The sequence below is a fragment of the Oncorhynchus gorbuscha genome, linkage group LG18 (genome assembly GCF_021184085.1).
Source record: "Oncorhynchus gorbuscha isolate QuinsamMale2020 ecotype Even-year linkage group LG18, OgorEven_v1.0, whole genome shotgun sequence".
NCBI lineage: Eukaryota > Metazoa > Chordata > Actinopteri > Salmoniformes > Salmonidae > Oncorhynchus > Oncorhynchus gorbuscha.
This window is the reverse complement of record NC_060190.1, coordinates 21241570-21259144: the sequence shown is the minus strand read 5'-3', so window position 1 is coordinate 21259144 and position 17575 is coordinate 21241570. Positions and strand designations below refer to the sequence as shown.

The window sequence follows — 17575 nt, the reverse complement described above, 5'->3', positions numbered from 1 at the left end:
CTTACCCCTTGAATCGCCCAGAATGCACCTTGCGACCCATTGATTTAGCATGGGAAACGTACACAATGGGGGTTAATTCGATTTCAATGGAGTTTCCCATATCCTTAAAGGTATCTCTGACCTGACCCGTTGGTCAGGAAACGATCCGGGAGGTCCTTCCTTCCGGTTGTCACTAGTTACCACAGCCACAAAGTCCCCCGCCTATTTCTACAATTTATCTATTAAAATTGCATTTTAAACCTAACCTTAACGACACTGCTAACCTTATGCCTAATCTTAAATTAAGACCGAAAACCACATAAAAAAATGTATTTTTTTTATTACAATATAGCCAATTTGAACATTGTGATTCTGGTAACTTTTGCAAACCCTGAAGGAAAACCCCAGATCACACGGATACTAGTGGTGGAGGCTCGTTTGAGGCAGGAGCGTCAACCTATTTTTACAGTCCGCAGGGATCATCTGCAAGATTTAGCAGCGGGACGATTTTTTTGTTGATGGTTGGTGACCAGAACATAATTTGTAGACTGCAAATTGACTGCAAGAAGCCAAAGCAGATATCATATTTGACAACAAAAAAATGGAATCATTTCAAACCTTGCTTACATTTATTTGAGATCAAGCGTCTTTATTATGTGTGGTAATTTGGGAACAGAATTTCAAAATTAAAATCACTTGAAGCTGATTTCCTGGTGTTTATAATATTGTATGTCCAACAATTAGAACAAATAATAATAGTATAACATTTGTAACAGAAATAATATAATATAAATCGGGCCGCGGGCCGCTATTTGGGGAACCTTGGACTAGTAGAAGGCAAGTGATGGAGAGAAGGCCAGCCTCAGTTGGACCGATTGCGTTAGCTACCCACTCTGAGCCCATATGTATGTGTATTGATTCATTTGCAGACGTAAAATTTTAAGTCCGTTATATTCTTACTGACAGAAACAGTGTGGTTTCGCGTTAGCTAATTTCCGTGATGGATGCGCGAATATCAGGCGGGACTGGCGTTGGTACAGTCGCTAACGTTAGATCAAATTTGCCTAACGTTAGATCAAATTTGCAAGGACCCAGTTCAGGTCATGGGAGAAGGATGACGTCCAAAAAAACGCGTTCAAAAAAAGGGAAGAGAAGAAAGAGACGGAGGAATAAAAAGACAAAGACCAACAAAACCCCACCGTATTTACCACCGGAGGTAAGTTGGCTAGCTACTACTGTAGCAGATGTACAGCTACTGCTAGCTGGAGCTTGCTATCAAGTTCATGTTAGTTAGCTAGCTAGCGATATTATCCAATGCTAGACTAGCCAGAGCCTAGCTATTTACAAATTCTGACATTATTTTATCTAGCATCTGGCAGATGGTGTCGCCTGAGCTTTTCCATGGTAAGAAACGTTTTTGCCATATGTAACGTTGTTATAAGCAGGGAATGGACATTTGTTTGTTTGTTGACATCAACAGCTGGCGTTCGCACATAACAATGTTGTGACTAGCTGCAAGAGAGCAGCTTTGCAGCTCCATGATGTTGCAAGATACATTGTTCCCCTGGTGGTGCATAGATGTTAAATACTGTAGTGATAGCTTGCTGTGGTGTGGGTAGTTTTTTATTCAGAAGTACATTAGTCAGGGGTGTGTGCTTGTCTGTCAAAATACAGTACAGGCACACATTTTAAAAACATGTCCACCCCTCTGTTTCTCTCAGGCTGAAGAGGGAAACATTGAATATAAGGTACTAGTATACATTTCTTTCTTTTTGCATGTCATCTTCCCTTTCACCTGTAGCTAGTAATCAAAAGTCAAAACACATCCATGTATATGCTCTCAAACACGAGGTTCACTTGTTGGACACTTGTTAAAAGTGAAGTGCTGTCCCGTGCTCTACCTTCACTGCAGCTGAAGCTGGTGAACCCCACACAATACCGCTTTGAGCACCTGGCCACCCAGTTAAAATGGCGTCTTCAAGAGGGACGGGGCGAGGCGGTGTATCAGATTGGGGTGGAAGACAATGGCCTGCTTGTCGGACTGTCAGAGGGAGACATGAGAGCCTCGCTGAAGACCCTACGGAGGATGGCAGAGAAGTATGTCACTACCTTGTTTGCAAACATCACCAAAGGCACAATCTGGGATACTTTCTTCAGCTCCAAGGTCATTTCAATTATGCCCATTGAATCTTGAAGAAACTAGTTTATGAATGTCTAATTTGACAGTTTGCCATTGTTACTGTATTTAACAGTTGCCCCTCAGTTTGGTGGGTGTTGGTTAGAAATGTGCTATCTCTGCCTCACCAGGGTTGGTGCTGACATCACACTTCTACGAGAAAGAGAGGTGGATTATGACTCGGACAGAAACTGCCGGAAAATCGCAGAGGTTCTTGTCCGAAAAGTTCCAGACGACCAACAGGTGAGATTAAACAGCACCTTTGTCTTATTTAAGAGACAATTCACCCAAATTACAAATCTCAAAAGTAAGGCTAGCCTATGGACTACAGAGTGAATAGAGTAGAAGGGCTGACTGTGTGCTGAGACGTGATCCAGTTGTAACACTCCTGGCTCCTTGCACATATGCAACTCCCCACTGGAGTCTGTGGTTCAGTTCACTTCTCACTGTCTCCTCCTCACCTATTTCCCATTGTTTATTTTCTGTCTGTCATTTAAGCATTACAATGCAAAAGGAGAGTGACTCTCTTGTTTTGCACTCAATCAATGGTCAATGGTAAGCTGTACATACAATGAAGGATTTCTGCCACGTCAATCTGCTGTAATTTCACTGCTGTGTCTCTTGTGTGTGTATGAGAGCAGTTCTTGGACCTGCGTGTGGCGGTACTGGGAAACGTGGACTCAGGGAAGTCCACACTGTTGGGCGTGCTGACGCAAGGCGAGCTGGACAACGGGCGAGGCCGGGCACGCCTCAACCTCTTCAGGCACCTTCATGAGATCCAAACGGGCAGGACATCAAGCATCAGCTTTGAGATTTTGGGCTTCAATAGCAAAGGGGAGGTGGGTAACAGCGTCTTATAGGTGACAAGATAAAGAAGGAAGGATAAACATGCATGAGTTTTCCCTTCCTTTGAGCAAAGACTACAAAATAAAACTTGTTCCTCAAAAACTACACTGATATAACAAAAAAGTGTAATAACACAAAAAACTGTGTAACAGCACACAAATGTTTTGAACACCTTCCATTTGTTACTAACCTGTAAAAATAGTGTAACAACACACAAGTTAATTGAACTTCCTCTCATGTGGCTTTTGAAGGTGGTGAACTACAGTGACTCCCGTACAGCCGAGGAGATTTGCGAGAGCTCTTCTAAGATGATCACCTTCATTGACCTGGCCGGCCACCACAAGTACCTGAAAACCACCATCTTTGGCCTCACCAGCTACTGCCCAGACTTCGCCATGCTGGTGGTCAGCGCCAACACAGGCATAGGTAAGCCCGATCACATAGCTATATAATAACAGTGTAGATTGTGCCGGCCTTTTTAACTTCTACAGGATTTGTTTGGCCCAGCAAGCTATGAAAAGTGATGTGCATTTGACTACTTACAGTATGTGACCACTGACTAGTGTTACAAAGAGGGCGTTAATTGCAAATGAGGTCCTTGTTGATTAGATGTTTTTCCATAAATCTTCTCCTGAACCATATGGTCTATTTACTAGAAACTCATGGGCAACATTGACACCATTTTTTTCTACTCAAGTATAAATTACCAACATTTCTGAAGTCTGGTAACTTTGGTAAATTACTGGGAGTTTTGCGACCCTACCACTGACCCAACCAGATACGATTTTCTCCCCCTTAGCTGGCACCACCCGGGAGCACCTGGGCCTGGCCATGGCACTAAAGGTACCCATCTTTATCGTGGTCAGCAAGGTGGACCTGTGCGCCAAGGGCACGGTGGAGCGCACAGTACGCCAGCTGGAGCATGTCCTCAAGCTGCCTGGCTGTAACAAAGTGCCGATGGTGGTGGCTAGCCCGGATGACGCCGTCACAGCCGCCCAGCAGTTCGCTCAATCCTCCAGGTAGCTGCTGAAAAGGAGAAAAGACCTATAAAGGAAACTAGAATTGAGATTCAGAACCCAATATACACCACATAGGCCTTAGTCCAGAGTGACTAGAAGGGAATTGACTTAGCAAGCATGTACGGCAATGTTGTTTGTATTGGTGGGGGGGAAATCAATACAGTTACATATTGGGATATTATTTTTGACGATATATCATATTGTTTTGACAATATCTCAATATTATTGTTTGCGATAGCTGCAACAAAACTCCAGTATTTTTCCTTTTTTGTTCTCCATCTTTTTAAATAGGGAGCCAATTTGTTTTAGCATTTTTATTTCCATGATTGATCAAAACTTGTTTTCTCATGGCTCTCGCTTGTCCCTCTGCAGGAGACATATGGTGAGAAATATGTTTGGAACATCGAATCACAATAAAATTGCTGTATCACATCGCAATACATATAGAATTGTGAGAATCGCAAAACATATCGTATCGGCACCTAAGTATCATCATAATATCATATTGTGAGGTCCCTGGTAACTCCCAGGCCTAGTTGGGTGTATACACCCATTTAAGCATCAAAGGACTAACTATCTTAGTGGGCAGAATTTGGCATGGGACATCATAATGATGCAATTTTCCCGGGTGTAAACACATTTTATGGAAGTCAGATAACCAGGTGAGAAGTTTTGAGCAACCATTAAAATATGTCTATCTGGTTGTTATTTGGTTATCTGACCAGATAACATCCAAAATATGACATTTTTATGACTTGATGTAGCTATGAAAAACATGTCTTTACCTGGTTGTAATCTGGTTATCCGATGTCTCCTCAATCAGATAACCAGTTGACACCCAGAGAATGACGTTACGATCACCCAAGCCAATTTCTTTACACCGAATGACACCATTATGACGCCTTTTCTGACGTTATGCTTAGGTTATATACTGGTTGTAAAGGTCATGTCCACTCTTTATGCCGTAGCATCACACCCATCTTCACCCTGTCCAGCGTGTCTGGAGAGAGTCTGGACCTGCTTAAGGTCTTCTTCAACATCCTGCCTCCTCTCAGCAACAGCAAGGAGCAAGAGGAGCTCATGCAGCAACTCACTGAGTTCCAGGTACTACACCCAGACACATTAACGGATACAATTATTGTGTGTTTGATGTGTGTGCATGGACATTGTGTGTGTCCACGCACACTCACAACTAACACAATAATACACATGCACACGCGTTTGTGCACGAAGAACTAATATATTACACACACTCTTTACAAACCCATCCGAACGCATACATGCATCACAGAACATACACCCAGACATACATTGCATACATACGAGATGTGAACATGCACTTTCACACATTCAGATTCACACCCTTATTCTGCATCAACGCTTGCAAATAGACGTCCTAATTCCTCTGCTTGTGAATATAGGTAGATGAGATATATACCGTGCCAGATGTGGGGACAGTGGTGGGAGGAACTCTCTACAGGTCAGTTGGCCATAAGTCATATTGATACTCATGAATGAATGATAATGGATTGATTTAGCACTGTTCTAGGGATTGTAAGCTGTCTATGGACAAGGTCTGACAACAATCCTGCTTTGGGTTAGTTTCCCTGGCACTGTTTCCAAGTGCTAACGTTTTAGCATTTGTGGCACAAATCCCATGCATGTCATGTTACCGATTATTATTCATTTTTCGTGCATCATGTTCACATCTATAGGTGACTTTGTTGGGCTTTTTTTAAAGATACTTTTATTGGATTTGCTCAATTGAGCTTTTAGCTAATCAAAAACCAATAGAAGTCGATGTACTGCAAACGGTGTAACCCTGAAGCGCTGCTAAAAATGATTTGCCCTGGAGAGTTCCACTTTGACATTATCATAATGTGTTTTTCCTCCCGTTGTCCCGCGGACAGTGGGGTGTGTCGCGAGGGGGAGAGGCTGGTGGTTGGCCCGACGGACGAGGGCCGTTTCCTGAGGCTGAAGGTGGGCAGCATCCATAGGAACCGCTCGGCCTGCAGGGTGCTGAGAGCCGGCCAAGCCGCCACACTGGCCCTCGGCAACTTTGACCGATCGCTGCTCCGCAAGGTCAGAGGGTTCAGCCACAACACACCCACACCACATGTGCCCAGATGTGAATTTTCATGACTTTTATCTATAAGATACTATAGTTTCCCCTCCCATTTTCTATTTTCTGCCAATCTCATCCCTTAATCTGACTGAACATTGCAGGGTCACATTTGGAAACAAGACGACTGCACAAACTGCTCATGGTTATGATACTGTCATATGTCCACTGTTTTGTGTGTTACATGTGAAATCTCAAGTATAGGTAGGAGGTCTGTGTAGCCTACTATGTTTTTGTTCTCTCTCTCTTCTATAAATAGTTATTATTTTAAATTGATAGCTGTCAGTGAAAAACACATTTTGGTCCTTGAAACAATCTGACACAATGTCCATGCACACTCATAATACAATATAATACACACGTACACTCACAAACAACTCCCAAATCATATGTAGTCAAAATGCAGTGTACTGTTTTCTAAAATCACTTCCACAATGGCTGTTCCTTTCCCATCTCCCCAAGTACTTATTGGTGAGTGTGTGTGTGTGTGTGTGTGTCGAATAGGGTATGGTTATGGTCAGCCCGAAGATGAACCCCACCATCTGCTGGCAGTTTGAGGCGGCCATCGTCCTTCTCTTCCACGCCAAAACATTCCGTCGGGGCTTCCAAGTGACCGTGCACGTGGGGAACGTAAGACAGACGGCCACCGTGGAGTGCCTGCATGGAAAGGTTAGTTTAGTAATAATAATTATAAACTGGCTAGTTAGAGTCCTGAATGCTGATTGACTGATTGGCTGACAGCCATGGTATATCAGACTGTATACCACGGGTATGACAAAACATTTATTTAAACTGCTCTAATTACATTGGTAACCAATATATAATAGCAATAAGGCACCTCAAGGGTTTGTGGTATATGGCCAATATACCACGGCTACGGCCTGTATCCAGGCACTACGCATTGCGTCATGCCTAAGAACTGCCCTTAGCCGTGGTATATTGGCCCTATACCACACCCCCCCGGGCCTTATTGTTTAAATATACCACTGGTATGATGCAAAACTACTTGTTTACTGTTCTAATTAGCTCAGTAACCTATTTATAATAACAGTAAGGCACCTCAGGGGTTTGTGGTATATGGCCAATATACCACGGTTAAGGGCTGTATCCAGGCATAAGAACAGCCCTTAGCCGTGATATACTGGCCATATACCACACCCCCTCGGGCATTATTGTTTAAGTATATACTCCTTTTTCTTTTATACAGCATCCTTCATACATTGTAGTATTTAGACCAATTTTTACAAGGTCAAAAAAAAAATTATACCAGAAATGAAACCTTGTGCAATGTTAAGATAGAGATTTTATTATATAGTACAAACATGCCACTCTGCCATGTAGAGGAAGAGGAATCAGGTCAGCTCTATCAGCAACGTCTACCTACTGATTGTGGCCCTGCTGCTTTATGAGGCAACACAAACCGTTTTGTGTGCCCTTCCCTGTTTTCACCACCAGGAGGAGTTGCGCACAGGAGAGCGGGCCGTGGTCTGCTTCCGCTTCATCAAACACCCAGAATACCTCCGCATGGGCGCCAAGCTGCTCTTCAGGGAGGGCGTGACCAAGGGCATCGGCCACGTCACCAGCCTCCTGCCCAACTCGCATGACCAAAACCAGATCCACGACCAGAACCAGAGGGAGATAGAGAAATAGAGAGGAGGAGAAAGGAGGGAAGGAGAGGAAATTATAAGCTCTCCTGAACATGCCGCCCCCCCCCCTCTTTCTGAGTAAGTTTGTGCGAACTGCCGGCACCGGACGTCATCCCAGTAGATTGTGTGGTTCAATACCACACACTGGTATTTTAATCACCATTTGTTTGTATCTAAGTGTGTCTGTACTGTACTTTCCTCATCTGTCCCTCGTGCCATGTAGAGATGTGAAGCCCGATTGAAAACCTTGATCCTTCTCAGTGGTGGATTCTGGGGAGACGCTTTGACGAGGGTGGGTTTGGGCAAAGGTCAGCGTCTTTAGTCGAAAGCTGGGTGACCTCTTCGAAGGCAGGCTAAGCTTTCATCTAATCTGCTGTGGATTGCTTGAAGGAACCATTCCCATCCCTCTCTGGCTCCAAACACCAGAGGGTAATTTCATAAAACAGATACAATAGATCAAATGCATGCTCTCCCTGTTTTACTTGGACTGGACGATGTGGAACATACTCAGCATACCCATCCTTTGGAGGTTTAAAGGGATAGTTGGCTTTAAAAAAAAAGTTTTAGCTCATTGTCGACTTACCTAAGGCAGGGTTCCCCAAACTCTGTCCTGCCCCTCCGCCCGGGTGCACGCTTTTTTGCCCTAGCAATACACAGCTGATTCAATTAAACAACTCATCATCAAGCTTTGATTATTTTAATCAACTGTGTGGTGTTAGAGCAAAAAACAAAGCGTACACCTGTGGGGGGAGTTTGGGAAACCCTGACCTAAGGGGTTGTCGTTTTTAAGTTTGTTATTTAGCAATGTGCAGAATGGCTAGCATTTTTGGAGCATGTAGCGATGCTAGTGTAAATAGGTTGTATCAGTTAGCATTGCTTTCAAAAGCATGTGGAATGCAGGAAAGTCGACCAGTGGTGATCCTGTCTTCAAAAGGAAGAGCTCTTCTACCATGCTTTTGAATGAGTTTCCTTCCATACTTTTTCTAAAATATTGTGGTTTACTCTCTGCACTTCATTCGTCTTGATTAGTATTAAGGAAAAGTAGACTACGTGCTGCCCATTTTGGTGACGCAAATAAGTGGCGACCGTAAATGCTGCCATGCTAATTTTCTAAATGTTAAATTCAACTAAGTCTGTAGGGCAGCAAAAATGTGTGAGGGTTGAGAATGAGCAGAGTCGAGATGCTTGGCGTAGTCAAGTGAATGTTGCATTGCAAGTATCAAGTGATGTTTTCCATAGTAGAGACGCCGCTTTTGTTACCCTGTTATGTCAACCCATTGAACCCAATGCTGTCTATGTCATAGCTTCAGGCTTGTCTGTGTACAAGGCAGCTATGTGCAGCTAGATACCCATGTGGAGTCTGCATGCTTAATAGGGACTTGTGAAAATCTAAAAATCAGACTAAATGGACTCCTAAATGACAAATATTTATTGAACTCTAGACTTTATCCCTCACCCTTTACGAGGTTGTGTGCAATTATAACTAAAGCATTGAATGTAATGTACATCCACTTCTAAATACCATTTTGAAGCACAAACATTTGTGTGAGAGTTGTCGATTTTGCACTTTGTATTTTTGGAATAGCTTCTGCATGTTTGAGTCCGCCAGAGGTTCCCGGACTACGTCCCGTAGAGCTGTAAGGTGCTCTGTAGTGAAACACGGGACTCAATTTATCATGGTGTTGATTCATATTGAGGTCTCTGTGACCACTGATGTTTGCGGTCATAAGTATACAGAAAGCAGAGCGCTTTTCTTTTAGATGATATAATATTACAGGTATTAGCTTCTTTGGTTGAGACACGTGGCAAGTTTGCAGTATGTGTATGCATTGCATCAAGGTTGTGTAAATACTATTAAACATGTTTTATCGTGACACCTTTCCCCATAAAAAAAACGTCAAAAGACAAGTATTTTTGCATATTTTTATTGACTTTAAAAGCTGAACTTATTTGGCTTGATGGTCAACACAGGTTGTTCACAGAACACATTTAATGTGCATTTTGCAGCTTAGCTAAAAGCAACGTTTTGAAATGTCACTGGTTTAAATGACTCAATTCCATTAATAAAATGTGTTTACACTTTTATAAATGACTTTCATGAATAAGCTAAAGATGTATAAATAGTTAAAGGGTCTACATACTATTAATATGACTATTTACATTAATTATTAGGCATTTATAAAGGATTGTAATGGCTTAATCATGAAAGTTATAACGTGTAACCAAAAGAATGCTGGTCATATTCTGTCTGGTCCACGTGCAGGGCGGCCCAACCCTGTTTCTGGAGAGCTACCCTCATGCATGTTTGTTTTCGCGCCAACCGCAGTTGTAACTAACCAGCTTATCAACCACCTAATTGGAATAAATAGGATGGGCTAGATTATGGTTGGATCGAAAACATACAGGACAGTACCTCTCCGGGAATAACATTGAGCAGCCCTTTAAGATATGAACAATTGGATAAGGAGATGATGTTGAGCAAAGGCCCTTGAAGCTTGTGCTTTTCAACATTCATTACTAGCACAGCATGCCAGGCTACATACAGTACTTACACAAAATGTTCGACAAAAATATTGAAAAATAGACATTCATAGGAAAACAAAGTAACTCCACCACAACATTAGAGAGCTTCAAATCCAGGTGGGACTACAGTGCCTTTAGAAAGTGATCACACCCCTTGACTTTTTCCACATTGTTGTGTTACAACTTGAATTTCAAATGGATTAAACAGATTCTGTGTCGCACACACGTCAAAGTGGATATTATTATTTTAATTACAAATTAAATACAAATGAAAAGCTTCAGCTTTTGAGTCAATAAGTATTCAACCCCTTTGTTTGGGCAAGCCTAAATAAGTAGATTTTTTTGTGGCAAAGAAATTAACTTTATGTACTGAATACAAATCGTTAGGTTTGGAAAAAATCCAACACTTCACTGAATGCGACTTCATATTTTCAAGCATGGTGGTGGCTGCATCATGTTATAGGTATGCTTGTCATCGGCAAAGTCTAGGGAGTTTTTTGGGATAAAAATAAACAGAATAGAGCTAAGCACAGACAAAATCCTAGAGGAAACCCTGGTTGAGTCTGCTTTCCAACAGATGTTGGGAGACAAATTCAACTTTTAGCATGACAAAAACCTAAAATACAAGACCAAATATACACTGGAGTTGGTTACGAAGACATCAAATGTTCCTGAGTGGCCTAGTTACAGTTTTGACATAAATCGGATTCAAAATGTGGCAAGAATTGATAATGGTGATCTACAAATGATCAACCAACGTGACAGTGCTTGAAGAATTTTTTAAATAATACTTGTGCAAATATTGTACAACCCAGGTGTGCTAAGCTCTTAGAGAGAGACTTACCCAGAAAAACTCAGCTGTAATCGCTGCCAAAGTTGATTCTTGCATGTATTGACTCAGTGGTGTAAATGCTTATGTTAATTTGATATTTCTGTATTTCATTTTCAATACAAAACATTTTTTTCCTCACTATGGGGTATTGTGTGTAGATGGGGTGAGAAATAAACAAATGTAATCCATTTTGAATTCAGGCTGTAACACAATGTGGAATAAGTCAAGGGGTATGAATACTTTCTGAAGGCACTGTATACCCACAGCAAGATTGTTTGTGATAACCTGATAGTAAGATTATGAAAAATGCCATGACGTAGAAAAAGCTTAACATTTCCAACTGCCACAGTTACAAACCCTAACAAATAGATTCTGCTCAGAAAATCACACGTCTACAAAAAAAAAAAACAGTCCAGAAGTGTCCAATACAAATGTTGCACGGTGTATACATTCCTGCAGTGAAAAGGAAACAGCATGTGTATATTATCCATACATAGGTTGAAAACCATTTAGCATGATATGGTCCTTCACAGACAGGTCCAAAAGACCAAAAGATTGAAGTGTAATGCTTGACTTTGACATCCAAATGACCAGAAGCGTGAAATGTAGTGCTGGACTATTAAAGTTCTTCATTCGCCTTTCTAAAGTAACTTCTTGTTCCTCAACTTCTTCAAGTCGGAGTTGTTGTCAGCGAGTAGGGTGGAACGTGAGCCGATATAATTTAAGCCAAGCTCCTCTGCCGTGGCTTGATCCTCAGATACAGCTAAGAAGAAGAAAATACAATTTTTAAAGATCATACAACTATGGTAAGCAGGGGGCTGAGATTCTCATTTAGATGGTCTCAATTTAGATTCAGCATTATTACATAACATTCTTAAGTGACAGTATTTCCCTAGTTAAAGAAATCTATTAATTCTTGCCAGATAAAGGATTATCTCCGTTATGTGAAATGGCAGAAAAGGTTTTGTCAAGGGGGTTACGCAAGGAGCTGGTAGGTCTTCACAAGGCATGCGGGACTAAGAAATGTTAGGTCTTCACCAGTCTTCTAATCAGAGAAGTAGATCCTCAAGGGTAATTTCTTCCCAAAATAGATTGAAAGTTGCACTTTTATACTTTTCCCCAGGGGCACAACTTCAGTTTTAGAAGTGGGGGTGACATAATTATTATTATAAATATTTTTTCCAATTGGATAAACACTCCAAATAGCCTACTGGACCGCTTAGTGAAAGTTGCACCCCTGCTTTTCACTGAACATATTCTTTAACCCCCAGCACCGGGGCCAGTATTCACAACATCTCAGAGTAGGACTTTTGATATTTAATTTGCCATAATGGATAACTTTAAGCGCCCAGGTGTTTATTTGCTTAAAAACGCAGAGCTCACACAGTTATAATCAGATTTCCAGCTCTACAAGTTGATAAAAAAAAGCTACTGTCATTAATAAGTTCACCGGCAGTCCTGTTTGCTAATTAAAACACATACATTTAGAACACACTGCAAATGTTAGGCTACAAAAGCGGCAAAGTGGATTGTGGTACAGTTAGTTTGAGGTTGGAAGTTGGATATACAGTACCAGTCAAAAGTTTAGACACACCTACTCATTCCAGGGTTTTTCCTTATTTTTTACTATTTTCTAAATTGTAGAATAATAGTGAAGACATCAAAACTATGAAATAACACATATGGAATCATGTAGTAACCAAAAGAGTGTTTGAGATCCTTCAAAGTATCCACCCTTTGCCTTGATGACAGCTTTGCACACTCTTGTCATTCTCTCAACCAGCTTCATGAGTTAGTCACCTGGAATGCATTTCAATTAACAGGTGTGCCTTGTTAAAAGTGAATTTGAGGAATTTATTTTCTTCTTAATGCATTTGAGCCAATCAGCTGTGTTGTGACAAGGGTGTGGTGGTATACAGAAGATAGCCCTATTTGGTAAAAGACAAGGCCATATTATGGCAAGAACAGCTCAAATAAGCAAACAGAAAAGACAGTCCATCATTACTTTAAATGTCAAGAATTTTGAAAGTTTCTTTAAGTGCAGTCGCAAAACCCATCAAGCACTATGATGAAACTGACTCATGAGGACCGCAACAGGAAAGGAAGACCCAGAGTTACCTCTGCTGCAGAGGATAAGTTCAGAGTTACCCACCTCCGAAATTGCAGCCCAAATAAATGCTTCAGAGTTCAAGTAACAGACACATCAACATCAACTGTTCAGAGGAGACTGTGTGAATCAGGCCTTCATGATCAAATTTCTGCAAATAAACCATTACTGAAGGACAGCAATAATAAGAGACTTGCTTGGGCCAAGAAACACAAGCAATGGACATTAGACCGGTGGAAAACTGTCCTTTGGTTTGATGAGTCCAAATGTGAGATTTTTGGTTCCAACTGCCGTGTCTTTGTGAGACGCAGAGTAGGTGAACGGGTAGTCTCCACATGTGTGGTTCCCACTGTGAAGCATGAGGGAGGAGGTGTGATGGTGACACTGATTTATTTAGAATTCAAGGCACACTTTACCAGCATGGCTAGCACAGCATTTTACAGCGATACTCCATCCCATCTGGTTTGCACTGAGTGGGACTATTATTTGTTTTACAACAGGACAATGACCCAATGCACCTCCAGGCTGTGTAAGGGCTATTTGACCAATAAGGAGCGTTATGAGGGCTGGGAACTCCTTCAAGACCGTTGTAAAAACATTCCAGGTGAAGCTGGTTGAGAGAATGCCAAGACTGTGCAAAGCTGTCATCAATTCAAATGTTGGCTACTTTGAAGAATCTCTAATATACAATAAACTTTTTTGGTTACTATATGATTCCATATGTGTTATTTCATAGTTTAGATGTCTTCACTATTACTCTACAATGTAGAAAATAGTAAAAATAAAGAAAAACCCTTGAATGAGTAGGTGTGTCTAAACTTTTGACTGGTATTGTATCGCTCTCACTAGCCCCATAGAGCTGAATGTCTGTTGAATATCCAACCTCTATCTAGGTCGTCATTCTAAATAAGAATTTGTTCTTAACTGACTTGCCTAGTTAAATAAAGGTTCAACTAAAAACAACCACGGTGGTCAGTGTTTTTCGCTGGCTAACAGACAGAATTATTGCACTTTGGCAGGTTGGGATCAATCATCCAGCACAAGGTAGAGACAGAGGTTTGAAAAACAATTCTGAACTCTTTGGTAGAGATGCTGTGAAATCCAAGTGGAGCAGTGTGAGAGAATGCGTGCATGCATAACCTACTGGTAAATTACCCTGTTTTGAACCTACATTTAACAGAGACTGGCATTTATTTTGCGATGCCCGGCCATTAGAAGAAGCAGGCGTTTGTTGGAGGCCCTGCGTTTAATGGAAGTTTTACGGTATATGGACAGATCCTAGATCAGCATTCCTCCTTTTAGACGCTTTGTGAAAATAGCCCCTGGTCAAAACCAATGGATATGTGCATGTCCACTTTTCCTATACTAAACCACTGCTCTGAATACAATATAGAGCTGCAGCCTCCAGACAGACACTACTGCTGAATTCCAAAATTGACTGCTCTTCACCCTGCCTATGATTTTTGCCATATTTCTTACACCGATCCCATCATTTCAGATCTACAGGAGTGCCTAGGACTTAGGAACTAGGGGTGGAGCACATGTGTAGCCAGGCTAGTGTCCCCCCTCTCTTCTGCTCACCCCTAGCAGGTTCCTTGGAATGTAGCCCTCTCGGTCTCCGCAGCGGGCCCACCACCACTCCATCTCGTCCTTGTCCTCGCGCCGCAGCACAGTCATGCAGTCGCCTTCCTGGAAGGCCAGCTCGTCGTCGTCTTCGGCCTCGTAGTCCCACAGGGCGTACACCACCCCACGGTTCATGATGCCTATCTTCTCCTGTACACCTGCATCAACACAAAATCCCACCCACCTTGTCAGGAACAAGCTGTTCAAATTCAATATCCGTTAAAACATGTTATGGAAGGACGAACGTCAGTTAGAGTAGGTGAGGGTAGCTACATTTTGTAAACAAGCAGAGGGGTCGAGTGCAAAACGGAAAAAGAATAATAGGCGCACAGTGTTTTGAGCAAATAATGTTTGTGCTTTGCCTCCAGTCAGAGTACACCAGCGGTCTCACCGTAGAGGAACTGGGAACACTGTGCGTAGCCCTCCTCCATCTCCTCGCACTTGTCTGCCGCTGTCTGCATGTCACTGTAGGTGGTGGCGAACACAGCAGCCCCGGACTCCACCAGGAACTTACACACCTGCACGTTGTTACAGGAGGCCGCACAGTGCAGCGGAGTCCTGGGGACAGAGAGAGGGAGGTAGAGAGGAGGGCAGAGGGAGAAAGAGATAAGAGGGAACAAGGTGGGAGAGTTGGAGGATATGAGAGCAAGATGACGGGTGAGGGAGAGTGGGGGAGTGAAGGAGGGGAGAAATAAAAAGAGAATAACCGGGGGTGACAACAGCTTTGAAAAAGCTACTGTAAAGTCACATTGGCTACTGTAAAGTGACAACAACCACTGTAAAGTTACTTTAAAGAGACAACAGCAACTGTAGCGTGACAATGGACTCACCAGCCATCGCTGTCGGCGGCGTTGGCGTTCACGCCAAACTGCACCAGGAACTTGACGATCTCGGTGTGGCCGGCGCAGACGGCGTTGTGCAGGGCTGTGATGCCCTCGTCATTGGGCAGGCTGGGGTCATCCACCTGTAAGGCACAAAGTTAATATGCTTCAAGACATTTCCTAGACAAGGTCAGTTATCTGTCTTTACCCCTTACGGTTGATGTCAGGACTTGGGGAGGGATTAGCTGATCTTAAATATGTGCCTAAGTGCAACATGGTTGAGGTTAGGATTTGGGTATGTTTTAGCAGGTCTAAGCTAAGCGTTTTGATGGACGTAGACCAGCGTTTGTAGTTGCATAAGCCTTCGCTGATGGGACGTCTGCTTGGAAGAGTCGTCTGAGGTATTGACATTAGGAGGGCTAATGATGTAAAACTCACATCACCGAGTTCGAATCCGGCCAACAACCCTTTGACTCCCCACCCTACTTTTCTTCTCAACACTATACTATCTCTTCAATTAAAAGGAGTGGGACTACTCACGTCATAGATGACCCTCTGCACCAGATCATACTCTCCCTCCAGTGATGAGTCCAGCAGCAGGGCCAGGGGGTTGAACTTCACCCGCATGCCGTGGTCGATGCGCTCCGAGTCGACCTTCCGCAGGTTGGTCCTCTTGCCCTGCAGGAGGAGAGGAGTGAGGGCTGTCGGTGTTTCACAATATGATGCAGTGACATCTGTTAGCTATGGTCATCGAAATTGCTAAAAGGTTTTCAAATGAATTATAATAAATGTAACACTTGGAGGAAGATCCTCTAAACTTTGTTGAATTTGTATTATCCATCAGATATTGACTGAATTAAAGCACATAAATCATTTTACTGGCTCGGACAAATAATGAATGCAGTTCAGTTATTCAATTCGTCCAATATACATTTTGTTATTGTATCAGGTGTTTATTTTTGGATGCGTTAAGAAAATTCATGATATGTGCATAATTTGCATAAATACACTGGGTGTACTTGCATATATGTAACATTAACATAACGGGGTGGAACAGGGCTGAAACCACCAAACACTAGCTCAGTCTAGCCTACCTGCACTGTCTAGACTGCTTCATTAATTACTGTGGTCATGTACTCTTGCATAGTTCAACGGGTCTGTCAATAGCAGGATACCCTCATATATAAAAAAACAAAATCAACACACTTGGCTTTAAAATGCACCTATCTAAACATACTTTACATTGCTTGCGAGATCAGACATAATATCACTACAATCCAAATATTCATTTTCGGAATTGCTTTGGTTTCAGTGAATCTTATTTGTTATCATTTTAACTTTATTTTTTACCTCCCAGCTGCATTAAATGATTACTTTTCAATTCCACAAAAATTTAACACCCATCAAAACAAAGTAATATTTATTTACTCTTTATTGTGATGTAAGTGTTGAGATGGTGTGTAAATCCCAGACGAAGCTTTAGTGTTCTTATAGAGTCAACAGAAAGAGCCCATTTCAGCCATTACCGGGGTGTGTTTGACACGTCATTACAAACATTTCCACGGTCGTAATGTTAACAAGAAAAAAAAACTACAGGCACAAGCAAGAGTATAAAAGAGTTGCAGGAGTAAAATGAAAACAATAAATCAAACGGGATTTAAGTGACAAGTAGGGCTGTGGAGGTCACGAAATGTTGACAGTTATTGTCATGCAAATGTCTGCAGGTCTCACGGTAGTTGATAGTTAATTAACAAACAAGTTTAGCATCTCCAGGCCTCCAAGCATACAAGCCATTGATGCGGCTTATGAAGAAAATGTATTTCAGAAGAACAGAATGAGTTGGTCTATGTATGTTATCTGGCTATGCGCCATAGGCTGTCA

General features: G+C 42.1%; 2 protein-coding genes across 4 annotated transcripts in view; one reads left to right on the top strand and one right to left on the bottom strand.

Annotated features, from left to right (window-relative positions):
- The first annotated feature begins 371 nt into the window (after nucleotides 1–371).
- On the top strand, nucleotides 372–10734 carry LOC124003299 (GTP-binding protein 2-like). The gene is made up of 12 exons (XM_046311436.1): nucleotides 372–1195; nucleotides 1701–1727; nucleotides 1892–2076; nucleotides 2287–2398; nucleotides 2797–2994; nucleotides 3253–3427; nucleotides 3801–4020; nucleotides 4989–5124; nucleotides 5442–5500; nucleotides 5931–6102; nucleotides 6647–6811; nucleotides 7598–10734. Exons 1-12 carry the CDS (start codon nucleotides 980–982, stop codon nucleotides 7790–7792), a joined length of 1860 nt encoding a protein of 619 aa, XP_046167392.1. The 5' UTR covers nucleotides 372–979; the 3' UTR covers nucleotides 7793–10734.
- Nucleotides 10735–11278: 544 nt separating this feature from the next.
- The window catches only part of tp53bp2b (tumor protein p53 binding protein, 2b), a 49389-nt gene continuing 43092 nt past the window's right edge, over nucleotides 11279–17575 (bottom strand). For all 3 annotated transcript variants that reach the window (XM_046311433.1, XM_046311434.1, XM_046311435.1), the window contains exons 14-18: nucleotides 16235–16372; nucleotides 15704–15837; nucleotides 15265–15431; nucleotides 14832–15031; nucleotides 11279–11906 (exon numbers count right to left, since the gene is read on the bottom strand). In XM_046311433.1, the coding sequence (XP_046167389.1) occupies nucleotides 11865–11906; nucleotides 14832–15031; nucleotides 15265–15431; nucleotides 15704–15837; nucleotides 16235–16372 (681 nt within the window). In that variant the 3' untranslated portion in view covers nucleotides 11279–11864. The remainder of the gene's footprint in view (nucleotides 11907–14831; nucleotides 15032–15264; nucleotides 15432–15703; nucleotides 15838–16234; nucleotides 16373–17575) is intronic.